Source organism: Macrosteles quadrilineatus, unplaced genomic scaffold, assembly GCF_028750875.1.
Source record: "Macrosteles quadrilineatus isolate MER2022 unplaced genomic scaffold, UCM_ALF_1.0 Scaffold_2__2_contigs__length_208266976, whole genome shotgun sequence".
Taxonomy (NCBI): Eukaryota; Metazoa; Arthropoda; class Insecta; order Hemiptera; family Cicadellidae; genus Macrosteles; species Macrosteles quadrilineatus.
Window position 1 is genome coordinate 177,891,760 of NW_026542595.1, and position 18,825 is coordinate 177,910,584.

At 33.0% G+C, this 18,825-nt stretch overlaps 2 protein-coding genes and 1 long non-coding RNA gene across 3 annotated transcripts; 2 read left to right on the forward strand and 1 right to left on the reverse strand.

The window, feature by feature from the left end:
* Positions 1-304: 304 nt before the first annotated feature.
* Positions 305-9,128, forward strand: LOC128987089 (transcription initiation factor TFIID subunit 4-like). The gene is made up of 5 exons (XM_054407788.1): positions 305-386; positions 4,429-4,466; positions 5,222-5,539; positions 7,614-7,655; positions 8,430-9,128. The coding sequence occupies exons 1-5, from the start codon at positions 335-337 to the stop codon at positions 8,592-8,594; spliced, it is 615 nt and encodes a 204-aa protein (XP_054263763.1). The 5' UTR covers positions 305-334; the 3' UTR covers positions 8,595-9,128.
* Positions 9,129-9,831: 703 nt separating this feature from the next.
* On the forward strand, positions 9,832-16,217 carry LOC128987529 (uncharacterized). The gene is made up of 3 exons (XR_008490247.1): positions 9,832-9,987; positions 11,175-11,342; positions 16,066-16,217. It is a non-coding gene; the product is annotated as an uncharacterized LOC128987529 (long non-coding RNA).
* LOC128987528 (uncharacterized) lies at positions 11,789-18,825 on the reverse strand. Its single transcript, XM_054408414.1, has 7 exons — positions 18,648-18,825; positions 17,092-17,166; positions 16,049-16,271; positions 15,342-15,466; positions 14,580-14,792; positions 12,732-12,872; positions 11,789-12,105 (listed from the first exon to the last, which is right to left on the reverse strand). The coding sequence occupies exons 1-7, from the start codon at positions 18,708-18,710 to the stop codon at positions 11,884-11,886; spliced, it is 1,062 nt and encodes a 353-aa protein (XP_054264389.1). The 5' UTR covers positions 18,711-18,825; the 3' UTR covers positions 11,789-11,883.

The following is an 18,825-nucleotide window of genomic DNA, read 5'->3' on the forward strand; positions in this document are numbered from 1 at the left end:
TGTGTTGTAAGCAGTAAGCAATCAGGTTTAATTGCAATTGATTCATTAGTCTTGCTTTTCGGGTAAAACCCAAGGTTATGGTGAGGTATGTCACACCAACCAGCAAACTAGATGTCCTTTGGGGGTTTTTATTTTCTGATACATTTTAACACAATTCACTACCACATCCTATGACTGTGTTTAATTGTTCTTTGTCATTGACAAATACCTAGAACGGCCTATGTATTGTTCATTTGACAGTCATGTCCTGGGTCTATGTTTTGCTAGTCAGCTTGCAGCCAATGATGGTTCAGTTGTCTCTGATCAAATATCCACTTGAAATTCTCCATGAAACATGTTTGTCCGTTTGATACCCAAACATTTATGGTCCATCTGGGTACTTCTAGGTATGTTCAATTGGATTTTGTGTAATTAAAATTATAAACTAATGAGATTCATATGAAAACTCTTATTTGGTTTCATTCAATGGAAAATTGTTTTAATTGTAATTTGAAAATTATTGTAATTCTATATTTGCCCTTACACCTTTTTTATGTTTTTATATAGTTTGACCTCTGACTGTGTTATAGTTTACACCTGTTATATAGTTTCCTCAACTTTCATAGTAGACGTAATAGTTTCAGTAAATGTGTACAACTATTAACTTCATAATTCCATGATGAATCATGGGTTAATTTATTTTTTAGCGAATTTCCCATATAGGGAATAAGCTATTACCGTAGTACTCATGGTAAGACCTGGACGCGGGACCGATTTTTTTTTTCGTTTTGAGGTCCCTAGAGGCCAAAAACACCATCCGTTCAAATTCATATATATATATATATTAAAATTAAAACATATATAACAAAGTACCCTTTTAGTAATTATTTTATTTTTCATGACGACATGTTTCGGAACTAAGTCCATTGTCAAGTCATTTTTACCATAACCTCATTCTTTAAACTAACAAAATTAAAATATAATCATATGTAAAAATAATAAAATATGTTAACTAAATCTTAATACATTTTGGTATTAATTTTTTTCATTATACTATATGAATGTTTTTCTTTCTTTCCTTAGTTTTTCAATTTTATCGTAGATAGGTTGGTTTAATTTTGGAATCATTGTGTTGAGTATGTTGTTGGGGTCCTTTTTGTTGTGTATATAAATATTTAGCTCTTCTTTCACATTAAGTTTCTCACGTTCTTTTTCAAATTCTAAAATAGTTAGATTGTCTTTCATGTTTTTATAACTGTGGTCTGTGTTCATTATATGGTCGGCGAAGTTCGACTTCATTGATGTCTGATTTTTTGATTTCAATGCTTGTAGATGTTCCTTGAATCTTGTTTTAAAAGTTCGAGATGTTTGACCTATATAATACTTGCTACAGTCACTACAGTTTATCTTATAGATTCCTGATTTGTTGTACTTTTCGTCTTCATTATCTTCTGTGTGTTTAATTTTTTTATTGATTAATTGGAAAATATTGTTCTTAGTTCTGTAACTTACCCTTATATCTGAATTTTTAAACGTATTTCTTACTGCTTTAGTCATATATTTGTTATAAGGTATACATATATATTTCTTTTTCTCTTCATTTTCCGTCGTTTTATTTTGCTTTTGTAATTTGTTTTTCAATTTCTTCTTTATCATATTGTCTATCATTTTTGCCCTGTAGCCATTTTTCTCTGCTAAGTATTTAATGGTATTTTTCTCTTTTTTGAAATTTTCTTTATTCAAGGGAATATTAATAAGTCTGTGGATAAGTGAATGGAAAGTAGCGATTTTATGACTCCAAGGATGATTAGAATAGTATGGAATAATGATGTCTGTGGTCGTAGGTTTTCTAAATATGTTAAATGTATGTCTGTTGTTATTTTTTGAGATTGTAATATCTAGAAAATTTATTTGTTCTTTTTGAACCTCTCCTGTAAATTGTATTTTTGGAGATAGGTTATTAATATATTTTAGTAGATTATTAGCTTCATTTTCATTTCCTTTGAATAAACAAATTATATCGTCTACATATCTGTACCAGTATTGGATTTTATCTTTAAATGGGTTACAATCATTCATTATTTTGGTAGTTTCCATTTCTTTCATGAATATATCTGCCATTATTCCAGATAGAGGGGAACCCATTGGTACACCATCTTCTTGCAAATAGAAAGAGGAATTGTAGCTGAAATAGTTTTGTTTCAGTGTCAATTGTGTAAGCTGAATAATATCTTCAATTTCTTTTTTGTTTAATATATTTTTCCCAATTAGTTCTTTTCTTAGAATATTTAATGTTTCCTTTGTTGGGATATTTGTGTACATGTTACAAACATCAAATGAGATCAGTAAAGAGTTCTCTGGAATGTCTATATCTTTTATTCTTTCAATGAAATCATAAGTATTTTTAACATTATACCCATTATCCATATTGATACTATTTTTTATTTTGTTGTCCAAAAATTTTGATAGTTTATAGGAAGGAGCATTTTGAAAATTTACTACAGGTCGGATAGGTATATTAGTTTTGTGCGTTTTTGGTTGTCCTCTTAGTATTGGGGCTTTTGAGTTATTTGATTTTAGCATGTTTTGTTCTAGTTTCGTTAGACTTTTACATTTCATTATTTTACTATTAATTGTTTTTGAATATTCAATGGTTGGATCTTTGGTTAGGACTTTAAATTTGTTATCTTTCAAAAAAGTGTCTACTTTTGTTTCATAATCATTTCTGTTGATTATTACAACAGCATTACTTTTATCCGCTTTTGTTATCATTGAATTATCATCTTTTAATTTATTAGAAATAGATTTGATAAGATGTAAGTCTTTATTGGTTTCTTTTAGTGTATTTGGGTTAGATATATTCTTTTTAGTTTTGTTTAGTTCGTGTGTAAAACTAAATCTGATTGGATCTCTGATTTGCGTATCTGTTTTTCTTATGGCTACCTCCATATCAATTAGATCATTTTCTATGCTTCTGTTCTTATGATCTAAAGAAAGATTACATTTTAAAGACTTACCTAATAAATTAGTTTCTTCTTGTGTAAATTGAATGTTAGTAAGGTTTTGAACTGCATTGTTGAATTGGTTATCATGAATAAGGTTGATTTTTTTAAATTTACCTTTTTGAAGTTCAATAAGTTTATTGATCTTTTTCTTCTGTATTTCTTTTTTACTATCTATTAATGGTTTGATCCATTCTGTTATGTAGTGATTCATTTCATCAATGCTTTCTTCATGGAACAAATTCTTAGCTTCTTCGTAAGATGATTTAATTGATTCATTAACTTGATGAAGTTTTGAATATAAGTAATTAATCTCTTCCTTAACCCATATTTTTCTTGCTGTTTCCAATGTTTTTCTTGCAGCTTGAGTGTTTGATTTGGTTTTCAACTGAACGTAATTTGGAATTATATTTTCGGAAATACAAATTTTGTTAAATGTGATGTCTTCTTTCAATTTTTCAGATTTGAGTTTGAGGTATTTAATGGTATGAATTATCTTTTGGTTGTTAGCCATTTCATTATTATTTTCTTGCATTTTTAGGGCTACTAATATAATAAAATTAAAACATATATAACAAAGTACCCTTTTAGTAATTATTTTATTTTTCATGACGACATGTTTCGGAACTAAGTCCATTGTCAAGTCATTTTTACCATAACCTCATTCTTTAAACTAACAAAATTAAAATATAATCATATGTAAAAATAATAAAATATGTTAACTATATATATATGTGTCCGTCAGCACGATAACTCAAGCAAAAATGATCCGATTTTGATGAAATTTGGTACAAACGTGTAAACCTAAGTTTATTCGAACGAGTTCGCGATCCAGCATGATCGGACCATGGGAACGGGTGTTTACGGGGGGTTTTATGGGGTAAAAATAGGTTTTTCCCATTTTTGACCCAAAAAACTTAAAATTTTGCAATTTATTTCCAAACCATTTTGTAGAGCTTAAAAAAACAAATAATTTAGTATATTGAAGCGTTATTATGCGCCTAACGGTTACGGAGAAAATTCCAAAAAATTGTAAATTTAAAATTCCCATGTTATTCTTATGGAGAATAAGTAAACTGTTGTAGTTTGCTTGTTTATGATCATATTTTGATCAAATTTGGAAAATGTTTTTATTTCTTACTAACTATTAACATTTTACAAAAAAAAAACAATTTTACCCTCCCATATGCAGCAAACCTAAGTACTTGTTAAACTAATTCTATTTAAATCGGGAATAAATGTTAAATTTTTAAGTAGACATTTCAGTGTAAATCCAATCAGTCAAATGGAAATTCGCTTAGTCTGCAGGTTTGCTGCGGCGGGGGTATTTTTATTTATTTCACTTCTCATGCTTATAAATCCCCCTAAAGGATTTTGTTGAGGGCATTCAGATTGAAGAAATAGAAAATTATAATTTAGGTGTAAACATAAATCTCAATTGTTTCAGGTGCCACATGCTTTCCAACAATTGTGATCATTCTGAAGGTAAGACTTTTTAGTTACATTAATTCATAAGTTAATATTTAGTTTGTTTAGAAAATGTTGTAGAAAAGTATTTGATTATTGCTTTTAATTCAGGGAAAATCTAGGAAACCAGGAACTATCTTATTTGGGATTTGTTTTTAGTACTTATTCTAAATATTAATAGGCTACATTTTTCTTTCAGAACCTTTTCTTATAGCCTTCAACAGGCTAACAAGTCATAAGCTTTCCAGAGGTAATAAAAAGCTCATGAATATGATTGTCTAGGTGTGTGGTTTGGTTTGTGATTTTGCCAGTTTAAACGTTTGAAGTGAATGGGGAAACGTCTACTTAACATCCAACTCTTAATAGTTGGCACAATGTTGTTGCTATTGTTTTCATAGTAGGAAATCAACACAAATTAAATTAAAACCCAAATTAAATTCAATATTAATATAAACCAAGCTTTTAATCGAACCAGGATAGACTTGAGTCCCTAAATTAGCAATGCATCCTCAAACCACACAGTTAAATTTATTTTGTAGATAAAACTTCACTTGTCTGAGGAATCAAGAGGGCTTTTTCAGGAAGAAAGCAGTAGAAAGAAAGTAGTTGATTCTACTCCTCCTAAAGAAGCCCCCTCGTAGGGGCCAAATATAAAGTTAATTTTTATGAACAATTTGTGTGCTTTCGACTGTTTAGAACTCTTGTCTTGGGTAAGTTGTTTATTCATTCCTTCTTCCTTTATTGATTATAAAAAATAATTTTACATGTTTCAGATGTGTGGGGTAGCGCATGCTCAACTTTATTACACGACTGGTAACACCATCCAGATACCAAGTTTTCTATTGCCATCCACTATAACTTTGAACATACCTCAAACGCCTCAGTCTACACCCAGACCTGCTGCACCGGCTACTTTCCGGCCACCTACGGGCACTGGGGCGTTTGCTCCTGCTTTTGGAGCCCCCGCGGCTGGTGCTGCCCCTGCCCCGGCACCTGGTGGGGCGACGACTGGTGGTGCAGCTCCTGGGGCTCCCCCTGTGGCACCTGCACCTCAGCCACAGACTATCAGCGTCAGCATAACCCAACCCCAGGTAACTGTTTGTAAAACTATTTTAAGTGTTTTACTTTTTACGAGAATAAAGAAAAATACTGTTTAAAGAGAGCAGCCGTTGCTGAACAGCCTCTTTACTTCTGGTGTGAGTGAGTATGGACATTCTGAATGTTTTAGGTCATGGGCAGGGCTACTAGTGAATCATAAATTCCTTTGTGAGCTATCTGTACTCAGTTACGAACCTTGATTTGATTGGTATATCAATACGGACTGAACCACCAACCATTCACCTGTTTTTCCCCCGTCTAATAGTACGGAAACTGTTGATCTAGTCACTGTAAGCTAAGATGTTGTAGTATAACACAGTATTTTCAAAGAATGTGCTGTTAATTTTTTTCAAATGGATCAAATTGGCTTAAAAGAAGTGACGATGTAATAGATTATTTGTACGATATCAATGGCAAAGAACAGTTTACCGAAGGCGGAGGTGACATTTTTCTTTCTGATGATGACTTTCTGTAGTGATGAGAGTGATATTTGGCAATATATTTTTCGGCAATACTTATAAGTGTTGAGTGTCCAAGTTACGAGTGTAGGGACACCGGGCATGCGGTCCAGTCTGTAATCCTTTTAATCACCATCAGTTGACCTGTCAGTTCTAAGTTGGCTCTAGGAGGGGTGAGAAAGCAAGTGTGATTGCTAGCGTTGGGGGAGTGGGGGAAAGATTGGGGAGGGAGAGAGAGAGGTGGCGCTAAGAGTGGAAGAGTGCACACGTTTTTTTCAGGTCTGCTCCTGTACTTTGAGAAAACCTATGTCGGAGGTGCAGTGGGAAGTGACGGGAACAAATTCTTCCCACCATCACTCTGGAGTATGTATGAAATGGTTTTGGAGAGCCGGGATAAAACAAACTATTTCTAGGCATGGAATGGCAGATTCAAGGAGCTTATTGGCAAGCAGAACACATCTTTTTGGAGTGTCCTTCAGGCTGCAACAACTACCATTGTATTATTTCCTCTTCAGCCTTTTCAAATATCTATCAAATCACATATCTGCAAGGTAAAGTCCTATATAGTGGGTAGGTTTGAGCCAGCCTTAGTCTCCAACAACTCAGTCTTGACCTTCAAAACAAAATATAGCCAACTATAAATAACCAAATACAGTTCAAATTGTTTACTGTACATAATAGGTTTTATGTATCCTGTCAAATTCAAGAAATGTTGCAACTGAATTCAATAAATAATCTGTGTTATTTTTCTAGATAATAAAGCCATTTCTAGACATAAGATTTGTAAGTATTTTATGAGCGTATATTAATGGTTTACGAAAGCAAAAACTTGAGCCCTAAAACATTCGGATAAAAATAACAGCTAAAAAGGCAATTTTACTAACAGCCATAATCATTACAGGCTCCTAAATATTAGTGCTTTTACAAGATGGTTGATCTTTTCATTAATTCATAAAGGCCTCATATAAATACGGTTAGTTGGAAGTCTTGGATTTCTCATCTTTTATCTTGTCGTATGATGGTAATTTAAAGCAACTTTAAAGGCAATTTTATTTTATCCATTGGCAAAAATAAATCGAGTTTTGACCTTCAAGAGCGGGACAATTATTTTTTTGTAATAGTTACAAATGCTTATGACACATCAAGTATTAAAATGATTGTGAATAGGTTAGCGAGAATAAAGGAAATCTCTTCCTAACCTTTCCCCCTCTCTCACCCCTCCTCCAACGACCACTACCCTTAGGCCATAAATCAGAGGATTACTCTAAACAAAGAACTGGAATGTTGTCTGTCTCCCTTTTGTTACTGCTAATGAGAAAGGATTCAAAAAATGTATGAATATAACCAATTTTAACTATTAAAAAACTTTTTATCTCACTTTTGAGCATTTAACATTTTTTTATTTGAAATGCATATTACCAAAAGTTGACCGAGTGGGACATTCCAAACCACACTCTCGTAGAGGTTAATCAGAAAATACCTGCAAATCAGTTTGCTATAAGGTATATGATATACTGTATTTTAGTTTTACCAAGCACAGAAATTACTTTTCCTACTTTGTCTAAAGTAATTTAACTGTCACAGTAAATACCATTGTTGTTATGTTCAGCAGGTGGTGAACACTCAAGGCGTCAGCCTAACTCAACCTCAGGTAACTATTTTTTAGTTGACTTTTAGATAAAGTAATTGGGAAGACATCTAACTTCAAAATCAGTTGTTCTTTGTTGTTATTTTTTTTTTTACATGTATTGTATTTGCTTTACAATTGTTAGCAGATTAGTAACAACAACATCCTTCCAGTCTTTTATTGACAATTTAAGTTATATATATTTCCTAGCGTATTGATGTTTTAATAATCACTTTTGCCCTCAAAAGTTTGAGTGCTACCTCATAAGAGGGCTATCCAGAAAGTAGATTACGTTTTGGAGTTAAGAATTAACTAAGTCTTGGAAAAGTATTTTATTATATACAAATGAAAGTTACACTTAAATACTACTTTTCTACATAGTCGCCTTTCAAATGAAGGCACTTATCGTAGCGATGGACGGGTTTGGAATTTCCTTTGTCGTAACATTCGGCCGTCTGCGCCTTCAACCACTTGGTTACATCTTCTTGCAGCTGTGCGTCGTCATCAAACACACAGACGTCATCGTTTCTTGCGGACACAGAGAAAAGCGTAATCTACTTTCTGGACAGCCCCCGTATATTGATTTTTGCCACTAAATACTTGGGTTCATAAAAATTCATGTTTTATTTAGCTTTAGGTAATTTTTTATTGTAATTCCACCTTGGAATCAACCAGGGAAAAATAACCCACAGTACTCTTGGCTCTTCTTTTGGCAAACATTAATTTACTAATAACCTAATTATTGTAATCAAAAGTAGTTTTAAAAAAATCATCATTTATGATGTTTTATTTGTTTAGCAGGTGGTGAACACCCAGTTAGACAGCTGTCTAGGTCTAGGCTGCTATTCTCTGCTGCCTCTAATACCGTCTCAGCCGGTTGTGTACGCTCAACCATTGTACTACTCGCTCTGGAACTGGCGGAGTTGGGCTCTTGGTTGGAGATCTGGTTGTGCGGTGTGTTAGTATTGAAAAGAGGCCAATTCTACAGCTGAATGGAAATGCTGGAATTGAGAGCACATTCAAGTATTTCTTTGTTTAGTATCCATTGCTTCAAACTCTCACTAGTGGAAATTAATCGGACTTTGATTTAAAGTGCAAAATTGTTGATCTGAAACATTGTAATTCGGTGTGACAGAGCTTATCAATTTCTGATCAAGAAAACCCTCCTGTCTTACTTGTTGTTCTCCACCCTTTTTCACCTACATTTATAAATTTGTAGCCATTTCCCAAAAAAATAAGAGTGTATGATTTTATTTGCTTTGATTGTTATCAGATTTGAAATAAAATAACACCCTGTTTTATGCCAAACTTAAGCCACACATTTGATTGCCTACCATCAGTGATTTTTATTTCTTTTTCCTCAAAAGTTTTACTACTACGTCATATATTTTTATAGATGTAAGAAAACTATGGAGTAATTTATTCTGTTTTCTGCCATTTGAAGTTTGATTATAATTTATTGTTTTGTACGTAATAAATTATTTATTGTGTTGAGTACTGTTGCTTGTCCATTTTTTACTTATATTCCATAGGGAAGTAGCCTTCTCTATCTGTATAGAAAGAAAGAGTCATATAAAGACTTGACAGGTGTGGTGTGCACATTACTGGAGGAGTGGTGTTTTTTAAGTTTATAAAATGTTGATGATTAAACTGCAAATCTACACAGTAAGAAGATTTTTTACTTTATTTTTTACTCTATTCTGACCAGAGAAAGGATTTTTTGGAGAGGATGGGAGGCTTGGTTTCTAAAAATAAGTTTTTGCCTATTTAAAATTTTGTTTTTTTTTATCTTAATTAACAACTAAAATATTACATAATATCCAAACAATTAATTAATTACCTACATTAGGAAATGTTTATTAGGGCTTTTAATGGTTGTAATATTTAAAAAAAAAACTGTATTGGTAAATGCAGTTGCCCCTTATACTAGCCTTATGAAGAGTATATTAATTGCTGTAGATTGCTGCCTTTTTATTGGTATATCATATGAAAAAACCTATGTATTCTGCATTTCTCTCACATCAATGAACTTAATATCTCATTGAGCTGAAAATACTCCGAACTGGCAGAACAGTTTTTGTCTTATCACATTTCATGCAATCAAACACCGACTGTTATTGTTTTGTTTAGTCTAATGAGTAATGTGGTATTGTCAATTTTATTCATGAAAATAGCACTGATTTTAAGTAAAGTTGACGTTCCTTCGCTGGCAAGAAAGTATATTTTAGAAAACTTGCGATTGTATAAAAGGATTTTAAGGTATGAATCCATATTGTTGGAGGAAGTTTTAGGACCGTTGAAGAATATAACTTCTAAAGTCACAGCAGCAGCTCTAAGAGACTACTTGGATGATCAGGTTAGAAAATCATCATATGGGTAAATACCTTTAAAAAAGTACCCTAAGAATACATAACTTTATTTTAACATCTTATATCTCCATTTTTATAGGTATTGTAATTCTTATGTGAATTTTTGTGCTGATTTTTTTTTATTGCAATATAACTTAAAATGCACATGCATGAGTTGAAATATCATATTTATTACAAGAGTAGAAAGTAAATCATTATATATTTGAGATCATATGTTTTGAAGTGCGAGATTTATCGTTTTGAGCACTTTAAATATGGTCTAGAATATTTTTAGAGCCACTTTCACTTATGTTTTGAACGTTACTTTTTGATACACTACTTGGATTTTTATTTTCTTAATTAAAATATACATTGGTTATTTCTTTATTACAGTTAGAAACATTATAAAACTCATAGCAATTTTTAGGTTAAGCCTTCAGTTTAAAGATAAGATTTTCATTGATTGTACAGTTTTGGTTGTGTCAAATTGAAACAGTTGATGAAACCATGATACATTTTTGTTCACGTCACTCGGGTTGGCAAATTCCAAAAATTTGCATATTTATTTAACATTCTTTACACCACACTATTCTGTTTTAACGAACTTCCCACTCAGGGATTTAGTCCAGAAAACAGCTGTTCAAATGGGGTTTCATTACGTACTATAGTAATGAGTTTTTACCACACCAACTAGCTGATTATATTTGGCAATGGGTGGTTATAAACAAAAACATGACCTCTCTTTGAGGTTATGAGTAGTGATTGTACTTTATTCGATGGGAATAAAGATTTGTACAGATTTTTTATTGGTAAGTTAACTTAGAGTACTATGGTGTAATATATCGTACGTCACTCGTCCAAAATGTGTTTATCGTACTCGTATGGTAATCCCTCACTCGACTTTGTCTCGTACGTCAACGACCAAATTCGTCCGGTAAACACCTATTTTCAGGACTAGTAACGTAATATACTATTTTGAGTTGTTATAATGATGAATTTTCGCAGGTGATAAACATATAACGAAAACAGGTAATTTCACAGTTGTGTAGTGAAAAGTATTTTGCAACGATAGTTTTGTGTCACTACTAATTCAGTATGCATAATTGTGAATGGGAAGTAGTGAACATATTTTGAAAAACCTGGATGATACCTATGGCACGAATTTGTTCAACTTTTTACTTCTATGATTTTATAGGGTGTGATATACAGAACAAGGTCAACAAAACAAAACCAAGAGCAAAAACAAAGGAAAAAAAGAGCAAGGTACAAAAGACGTTCCAAATTGGGTTCCAATTCAACAGTTAGAAGAAGAAAAAGGACAAGGAGAAAGAAACAAACAAAAAAAACAAAGGAAACCATAATGGTAAAAAACAAATGCACTAAACTAACCTTATTCACCAAAAGTATGTTTTTTAGTCATAAATACTCTTGAAAGGAAGCGAGTTGTTTGCTATAGCCCAGTTAGCATATCAGACTTCTGGTTGAGGATGCCTGGTTCAACACCTGGCTTATCCATAAAAATTTAAGAGGTTTGTACTGGTTCCCTTTAAAAGTAAATGTCTCTAATCAAAATATTGTGACATAGACAACGTCTAACATTACAATAGGTGCACTGTACCTATTTTACTCTAGGCCCCACTTTGCTAATTTCATTCAAGTTTGACAAAGTACAAATTTCATAATTAATTTGAATTAAAATGTTTAAAAATAACTTCTTGGAAAACTATTGTTTTTGATTATTGACACCAACAATTTGTCATCTTTTCAACAAGTTCTACTTCGGAAATAAATCATAATGCCTGGGTGGATAAAATATTTATTAAAATCAACAACAATAATTAAAAACATTAAAAATAAACTATTTAACCTAATCATATATATGACTTTATACATAATAATTCTTTTTAGTTCTTATCAAACATCACAGCAAGGATAAAGTCTGTAAAGATCGTAACATTTGTGGCAGTGATCATTTTTATCGGAGATTCAAACTTCAGCCAACGTATTTCTTCAGTTCTTTTATTGCTTACTACACCAGCTAAAACAAATTTACTTGTGGTTTGGAGGTGTCTGGGTGTTAATTTAGACTTCTTCTCCTTACAAAACACTGGCGAACCAATATCTACCTGAGGGCAAAAGGAATAAATAAATAACCTAACGAATAGCATGCTCTTGAAACAGATTTAATAATAATAAAGTTTCAGACCATTTCCCCACCTTTTATTTGGGATTTTAGTTTTTATTAAAAGAGGGAGAAATCACCCTCTTCTAGATTTTTGCTTTTTTTATGTTCAACAACCGATGATAGTTGGTTTTATTAGTACCATAGACAAAAAGAATTAAATATAGACTGTCAGCCGTGCTGTGGTTACCATAAGTTCTGGCGCACACTGCTTGGAGCGCCGTGTAGTTACTTAGCGCTAATGCCGTAACTACAAAGGCGCTCCCAGCGGTGTGCGCCAGAACCTATAGTAATGGCAGCACAGCTGACGTTTTATATTTAATTCTTTTTGTCTATGTTAGTACCAAGGAATGGTTAATTTTTTACCAAGGATAAAGCTTAAATATGCTACTATTGTCAGTCAATGAAGCTCACTAGTTGAATCATAACAGATTTCTTCCTCTATGTTGCAATTTTTATCCAGAGGCCTAGTACCCACGATGAAATAATAAATTATGCCTTATATAATTGTATGTGACCAATGTCTTTGAAATACTACAGTACTTCAAATTGCTAACATGATGAGAATACCTGTTGGATGATATCAGTAGCAATGCTGTAGAGGCAGATACGACTGGTGTTGCGACATAAACACTTGTAAGGATGCTTAGTAGTCATCTTGACAGCCTTGAGCCTTGGAGACTCATCCACAGGACAAACAAGTTCTGCATCCTGCAAAGGAGCTCTCAGATATTACACTTTCTAGATTAGACATATCACACTGACACACTAAGGTGTGTTTTAAAGAGAAGTTGAGTAATGGCTGAATGTGAAACAAATGAGATAATAGCTTTGTTACTGTAAGATGGATCAGTAGCTGAAGGTCTAAATCCCTAAATTTCTATAATCAACCTTCGACACACATATTGCATTTTGTACTTATTGCTGCGGGTCCAAACGGGCAGTTGTGGAAGGTCAAAATCCCGGAGAGTCTAAAAAGGACAGTCAATGTAGAAAAATTATCTACAGTAGACGCCCTCTTATCCGGACGTTGGTTTAACCAGACTACACTTGGTAGAAGTGACATCTCTTTATCCGGACAATTTTTATCAGCACATCGGTTTAACCGGACTAGATCGGCAGGAATTGGGCGGTACTGACGACTGTTCTTGTGGGAAACATTTGAGACCAGTGATCACGTGTCTAATAGAATGCTCTCCTAAATTTAAGTCAAATACTGTATACAGTATGCATTTAAACGGTCCGTTTTAACGAGTTTTTGGAGACGTCGGTTTAAACGGAAAAACCGCTATCCGGACTAGCCTCGGTCGCGTGGAATCCGTATAAGAGGGAGGCTACTGTACTGTTACTGTGTTAGACCTTGCTGGATTTATACCTTGGGCACACAACCTATATTTTCTAATTAAATGATAAAATGAGAGTTGATGAGAGTCTTATAAGTCCCGGAAAGACCTTTGGCTTACAGTTTGCATATTGGACGAATTCTAAAATATTAACCTAACCTAATCTTACCTATCCATTCGCAAGAGACATGAGAGTTAGTTGCGTTATTGACTGGGTTTACAGCCTTCAACTCTGGCGACGCAATGCCCACATTTTTGACCTTCCGCTACAGAGGATGAAACGCGAACAGTGGCGGAAGGTTTAATTTTCATCTTTAAAATATAATTATTAATTATAAGACCTTCCGCTAATAGTCCAAAATACAAATTGAATTACCGAAGGTCTAATTAGACCTTCAGAGATTTGATCCTCAGCAACTCTCATTTTATAATCATGTACTGTATATACAAAATATAGGTTGTGTGCCCAAGGCATAAATTCCGCAAGGTCTAAAACAGTAACAGTGGATACGTTTTCTTCATTGTCCTTTTAGACCCTCTGGGATTTAGACCTTCAGCAACACTCCCCTATAAGATCAGCTGGTTCTTTTGCTAGAACCTTTTATCAAAAGCCAATGATGCCGGGCTGGGTAGCCGAATGGTTTTAGTGCTCGCCTAACAATCAAAAGGTCACCAGTTTGATCCTGATAAAAGTCAGTAGCTTTTACATTGTTCGAAACTGGACCCAGCTGTTCCAGATCATTGGGCTTTAAATAGACGATCCTGGCTAATGCTTATCGGTCATTAACAAAGCTAAACAGATCATCTCACAACATTCTACGCCCATCCTGCACCTAGATGGCGTCCTCATCTCAATAATTGATAGTTACAAGCACCTCACCTGGACTAAAAAAAAAACGCTTTAGACTTTTTTTGGGATGAAACCAGAAGACTTCTGAATCTTCTGATTACTGTGTCAACATAATACATTCCGCTAATGAACCTTATGTGTATATTTAATCCACGTCAACTACTTGGTTGCTACATAAAATTTAATCATTTATAATCTAATGCAAAAACTGCACAATATACTTACATCAGCCATTTTTGAATTAGATCTGTGCAACTGGAAGCCTGGAAGAATATCTAATACTTTACTCAGTTGATACATAAACATGCTACTGAATCCCATGATGTTCTGAATACCCAGTACTTTATTCAGAATTGGTTTGCTTTGTTCACTGTAATGTTCAATAGTTTTGATTGAATCTTGAAAAGTTGGATTATGACATCCCGATGAATAAGAGGACTGAAAAATATTCAAACAAAATTAAAATATTAATAAAATACAATATTAGGTCTTTGGTGTCAAACAGGTCTTCGATAGATTATATTACTGTACAGTATAGGTAATTTGACCTAACGTTCTGACATCATAAAAGTAATATCGGAGAGCTAACTGGCATTGATTCGAGAGTGCAGATTATTGCACAGTAGAAATGCTTACTTACAATGACCATAATAGATATCTCTCTGTACGATAAACCAACAGCTGGTTTAAGTGTCGGTCATGGTCCACCATGTCCAAGATCAAAGAAAGCGCCTTTTATTGCTGGCAAACTGGGGACGTGGAATTTAAACATTTTTCTTGCAGTGTATTTCATTTTTAAACAGCTAACAAGTTTTTTTACTTCAAGTTAGAGTTAACCTCTCTGATACAAATCAAACATATTTTTGGCAATGATCTCAGAACTATTGGTTGGTAAAGATAATCTGTTCTGATTTCATGTATAACTATAATTTTTTAAATTAAAACTTTATTGAGGTAAATAATTTCCATTCTACATGTTGTACGTACCTGATTGTGCATCCCCCATCCTAATGTAAAACATTGTTTTGAATATTTAATAGTTTTGTCAAATGCCGCCAGCTCAGGAGATATGAAAGTTGCTTTGTTTTCCAGTTTTAAAATTGCTAAATTACCTAAAAGAGATTGATAGGATTAAATTATTAAGTTATACTTTAGTAATAACTTACCCGGTTACTTTCTCCCTTGTATCCTTACTATATCTTTGCTTATGCTTATATACCCCCTTTACTGGTGTACTACAATAATTAAGAACTGAAATAAGATACACATGAACACATTTGCTATACACTTAAAGTGTGACCTCCTAAACAATTGAGCAATATTAAGCAAACAACTAAAAGACATTATGACATTATGTGTGATTATAAATCAAACATACATCAAACAAGAATCAGGCTGTAAATTGCAGTGGGATTGATTTCTACGATGAGGACACAATTATTTCTTATGGTATTTGTAGGAAACAAGTGTTGTACACTATTTTTTTATGAATCAAAGAAATGTATCCTTTTTAAGCTGAAAACAAGTATTTTATGGCATGAGTGGGTGCCAGTTATTGATTAATTTATAAAAAAAAAAACCTAATCATCGTCTAATTGAGAAAAACTGAGTCAAGTTTAAAACCATCAACAAACTATTGGTTTTTTCTCAGGAACAAACCTGCTGGCTACATTCTGATTTTTCCAGACTCTTACCTTTGTGATTGTTGTAGTATTTCTTGACTACAGTGAACACGCTGTGAGGGTTCACTAGTGTGTTGGTAGACCTGCGTAGATGTGCGAGACCGGAAACTACTCGTAAATCAGTGATGCCAACATTCACCACACATGGAGCAGCTGTTAGAACATGGTGTTGTCCTACAATAGTGCCACTACACAAGAACTTGACGCCAATCTCTTCTTGTTGTACAATTGCCACCTGTCGACAAGACAAACTAAGTTTATTTTTTGCTGCTTTATAACCAATTTGATAATATACGAAATCCCATGAATGTGTGGTGGTAGAGTTTATTTATACTGTGTTAGGAGATGTTTCAGGATTAATTTTAAAAGAAAGAGATCTTCAGATAGACCAATTCAACAAACCAACAATAATTAAAGGTTCACTTTTTTAAGTAAACGTCTTTCTTTTTAAATTAAAATCCATTTTTAGCCCCTGAGCAGTGATAGTAATTTAAAATGATATTTACCTTTATCTACAGCTTAAACTAGTAGTAACTTGTACGACGGGCCTGTTATTCATCATTGTATTTTCGTTAATTGTAAAATGTTATTCGTGTTGTTTGTTTCGACTATGATGACGCTACTTCAGCTGAATGTTCCACGTCTGACGATGGCATTATAATGCCGAAACGGCCTTTACTCAAGTTACAACTGTTTGAGCTGTAGACAAAGGTAAATACCTATTTTTAATTAATAAATTAAATAATTGTCTCTCACGTAATCATTTTGTTTACGAGTTTGTGTTTTTTTATCTACAATAAGTTAAGTGTAGTGATGATTTATTTTTGTTTTGCTTTATTTTGAGCAGGTCTGTTCGATTTTGTTTTAGTGTTATTTACAGCCTAAATTTTACTATTTTGGTTAAAATAATCAATATAATATAACTTAATGTAGAGTGGATAAAACAATAAGATAATAATATTGACCTCCAAAAAAAATAATATTCATTGGTTGAATATAAAACTACAGTATTAATTTGTAATTAGTGGAAAATACATTGTAAGTTTAATACTTACATGCCATAGAAGCTTTTCTGAGTATCCCCCTGGATCAGATACGGCATATTCTTCTAAATTTATAGTGATCGAGACCTATAAATATTAGGTGTTTTAGTTTTATTATGTTCTTTTGTGTTTATATGTGTGGCATCTACATTTGTTTTTGCTTCATTATATTAATTTTAGCCTCCTGATCGCATTTAAATACTATACATTGGTAAAGATACCTGAATTTACGTGATCCAGTGCGTTGTGGTGTGGCAACCGGTTTCAACTCACATTGGGAGTCATCTTCAGGCCAGTCAAGATGTCTTGTAGCTAATGAAGGTCAAAAAAACCAAGATACCCGAAAACGCCAAATAAAAAAGATCAATTCAAATCCGGTCAAAAACGGTCAACGGTACAGGACATATCATACAGTATATCTAGACATACCTTCCGCCCAATCACGTCGCGTCCTGTACTGTGTGTAGTATTATTTTTTGTTTTACCGTCATAAATGTGCAGATTTAAATGTGTTAGTGTGCGTGTCTTATCTATTATTATTTATTATCAATTAACGACCTTCATTCATTTGAAGAGACAAAACATCTTGACTAGCCTGAAGATGACTGCCAAAGTGAGTTGAAACCGGTTGCCATACCACAACGCACTAGATCATATAAATGTAGGTATCTTACACCAATATAGAAATTTGTTTGTGCATTTTATTTGCCTTTGTTAGTTATGTTAGACTATACTAACTGTTACCATTGACTATTGGACACAGAAGTTGTTGTATTGATAGTCAAAGCTGTTACCTAGAATCTTAATTGGTAAAGTAGTTATATATAAGTAGCTCTGATAAAATCCCATATTGGCAATCAATTACCTATTATTTCAATTTCATTAATTAAACAGGTATTAGTAAAAACTAGTGCACCTGTTGCTTGAATTCGAGCAATTGCAAAGTATTACAGGCGTTATTTCAAAACGACTTACAGTATGAATTTCCGATGACTTAAAAAATTGTAATCAATCACACCACTCCAGTTATCGAAACCAAAAACAAACTCATTCTGAAAACTAACGTTCTTGTATGTATTATGTGTTTATTATGAACAGCTGTGATTAATACAAATTTTTCGTCTGTTTAGTAAACAAAATATTTTCTTCATAAGAAATACATTGGGATTTTGATGTGGGGCAAAGCCCGAGGACTTATATTACAGGAATTGGTGAAAGGGGCGTCTACACAAAAAATACTTAATTTTAACACATCGTTTGTAAAAATCCGTCCATTATTAACGGAGGAGTAGTGTTTCGTAGGAATCGCCTTCACGTAAGGATTCAATAAATAATTATTGATGAGAAAAGTTTTAAATATTGGACCCAAAATTATAGATTTTTAGATTTATATGGCACAAATTTGTGCAACTTCATTTTAGATTGATATAGAAATTTTTTTATTTTATTTCTAAAAAATATTACATGGGTAGTTAACTTAACTCGTTTTATTATCTATTGAAAACATATTTTTAACTAGGTCATCCATCAGTTTTTCTATTGATTATATGGTCTATGAGTTTGCTAACCTTTTTATCCAAGCACTGCTGCACAGATAGCTGGAAAGTTATTAACAATATTATAACAAACATATTAGGGTAGTTTTTGTCTCTCTAGTTTTTGCTAAAATATGGTATTTTTGCATAACATTAGTTCAAGTGTTAAAAGTAATGGCAAGGCTTTCCAATTGAAACAAATTGATTTCAC

What these genes read in the sequence shown, in the direction of transcription:
- LOC128987089 (XM_054407788.1), top strand. Translation starts at nt 335, where the DNA reads ATGTTTGTCCGTTTGATACCCAAACATTTATGGTCCATCTGGGTACTT. An exon ending in CAATTGTGATCATTCTGAAG is followed by an intron (nt 4,467 to 5,221) that starts GTAAGACTTTTT and finishes TACATGTTTCAG; the next exon opens with ATGTGTGGGGTAGCGCATGC. An exon ending in TCAGCCTAACTCAACCTCAG is followed by an intron (nt 7,656 to 8,429) that starts GTAACTATTTTT and finishes TTATTTGTTTAG; the next exon opens with CAGGTGGTGAACACCCAGTT.
- LOC128987528 (XM_054408414.1), bottom strand. Translation starts at nt 18,710, where the DNA reads ATGTTTGTTATAATATTGTTAATAACTTTCCAGCTATCTGTGCAGCAG. An exon ending in AGCAGTGCTTGGATAAAAAG is followed by an intron (nt 17,167 to 18,647) that starts GTTAGCAAACTC and finishes TAATATTTATAG; the next exon opens with GTCTCGATCACTATAAATTT. An exon ending in CTACTGATATCATCCAACAG is followed by an intron (nt 12,106 to 12,731) that starts GTATTCTCATCA and finishes TTTTGCCCTCAG; the next exon opens with GTAGATATTGGTTCGCCAGT.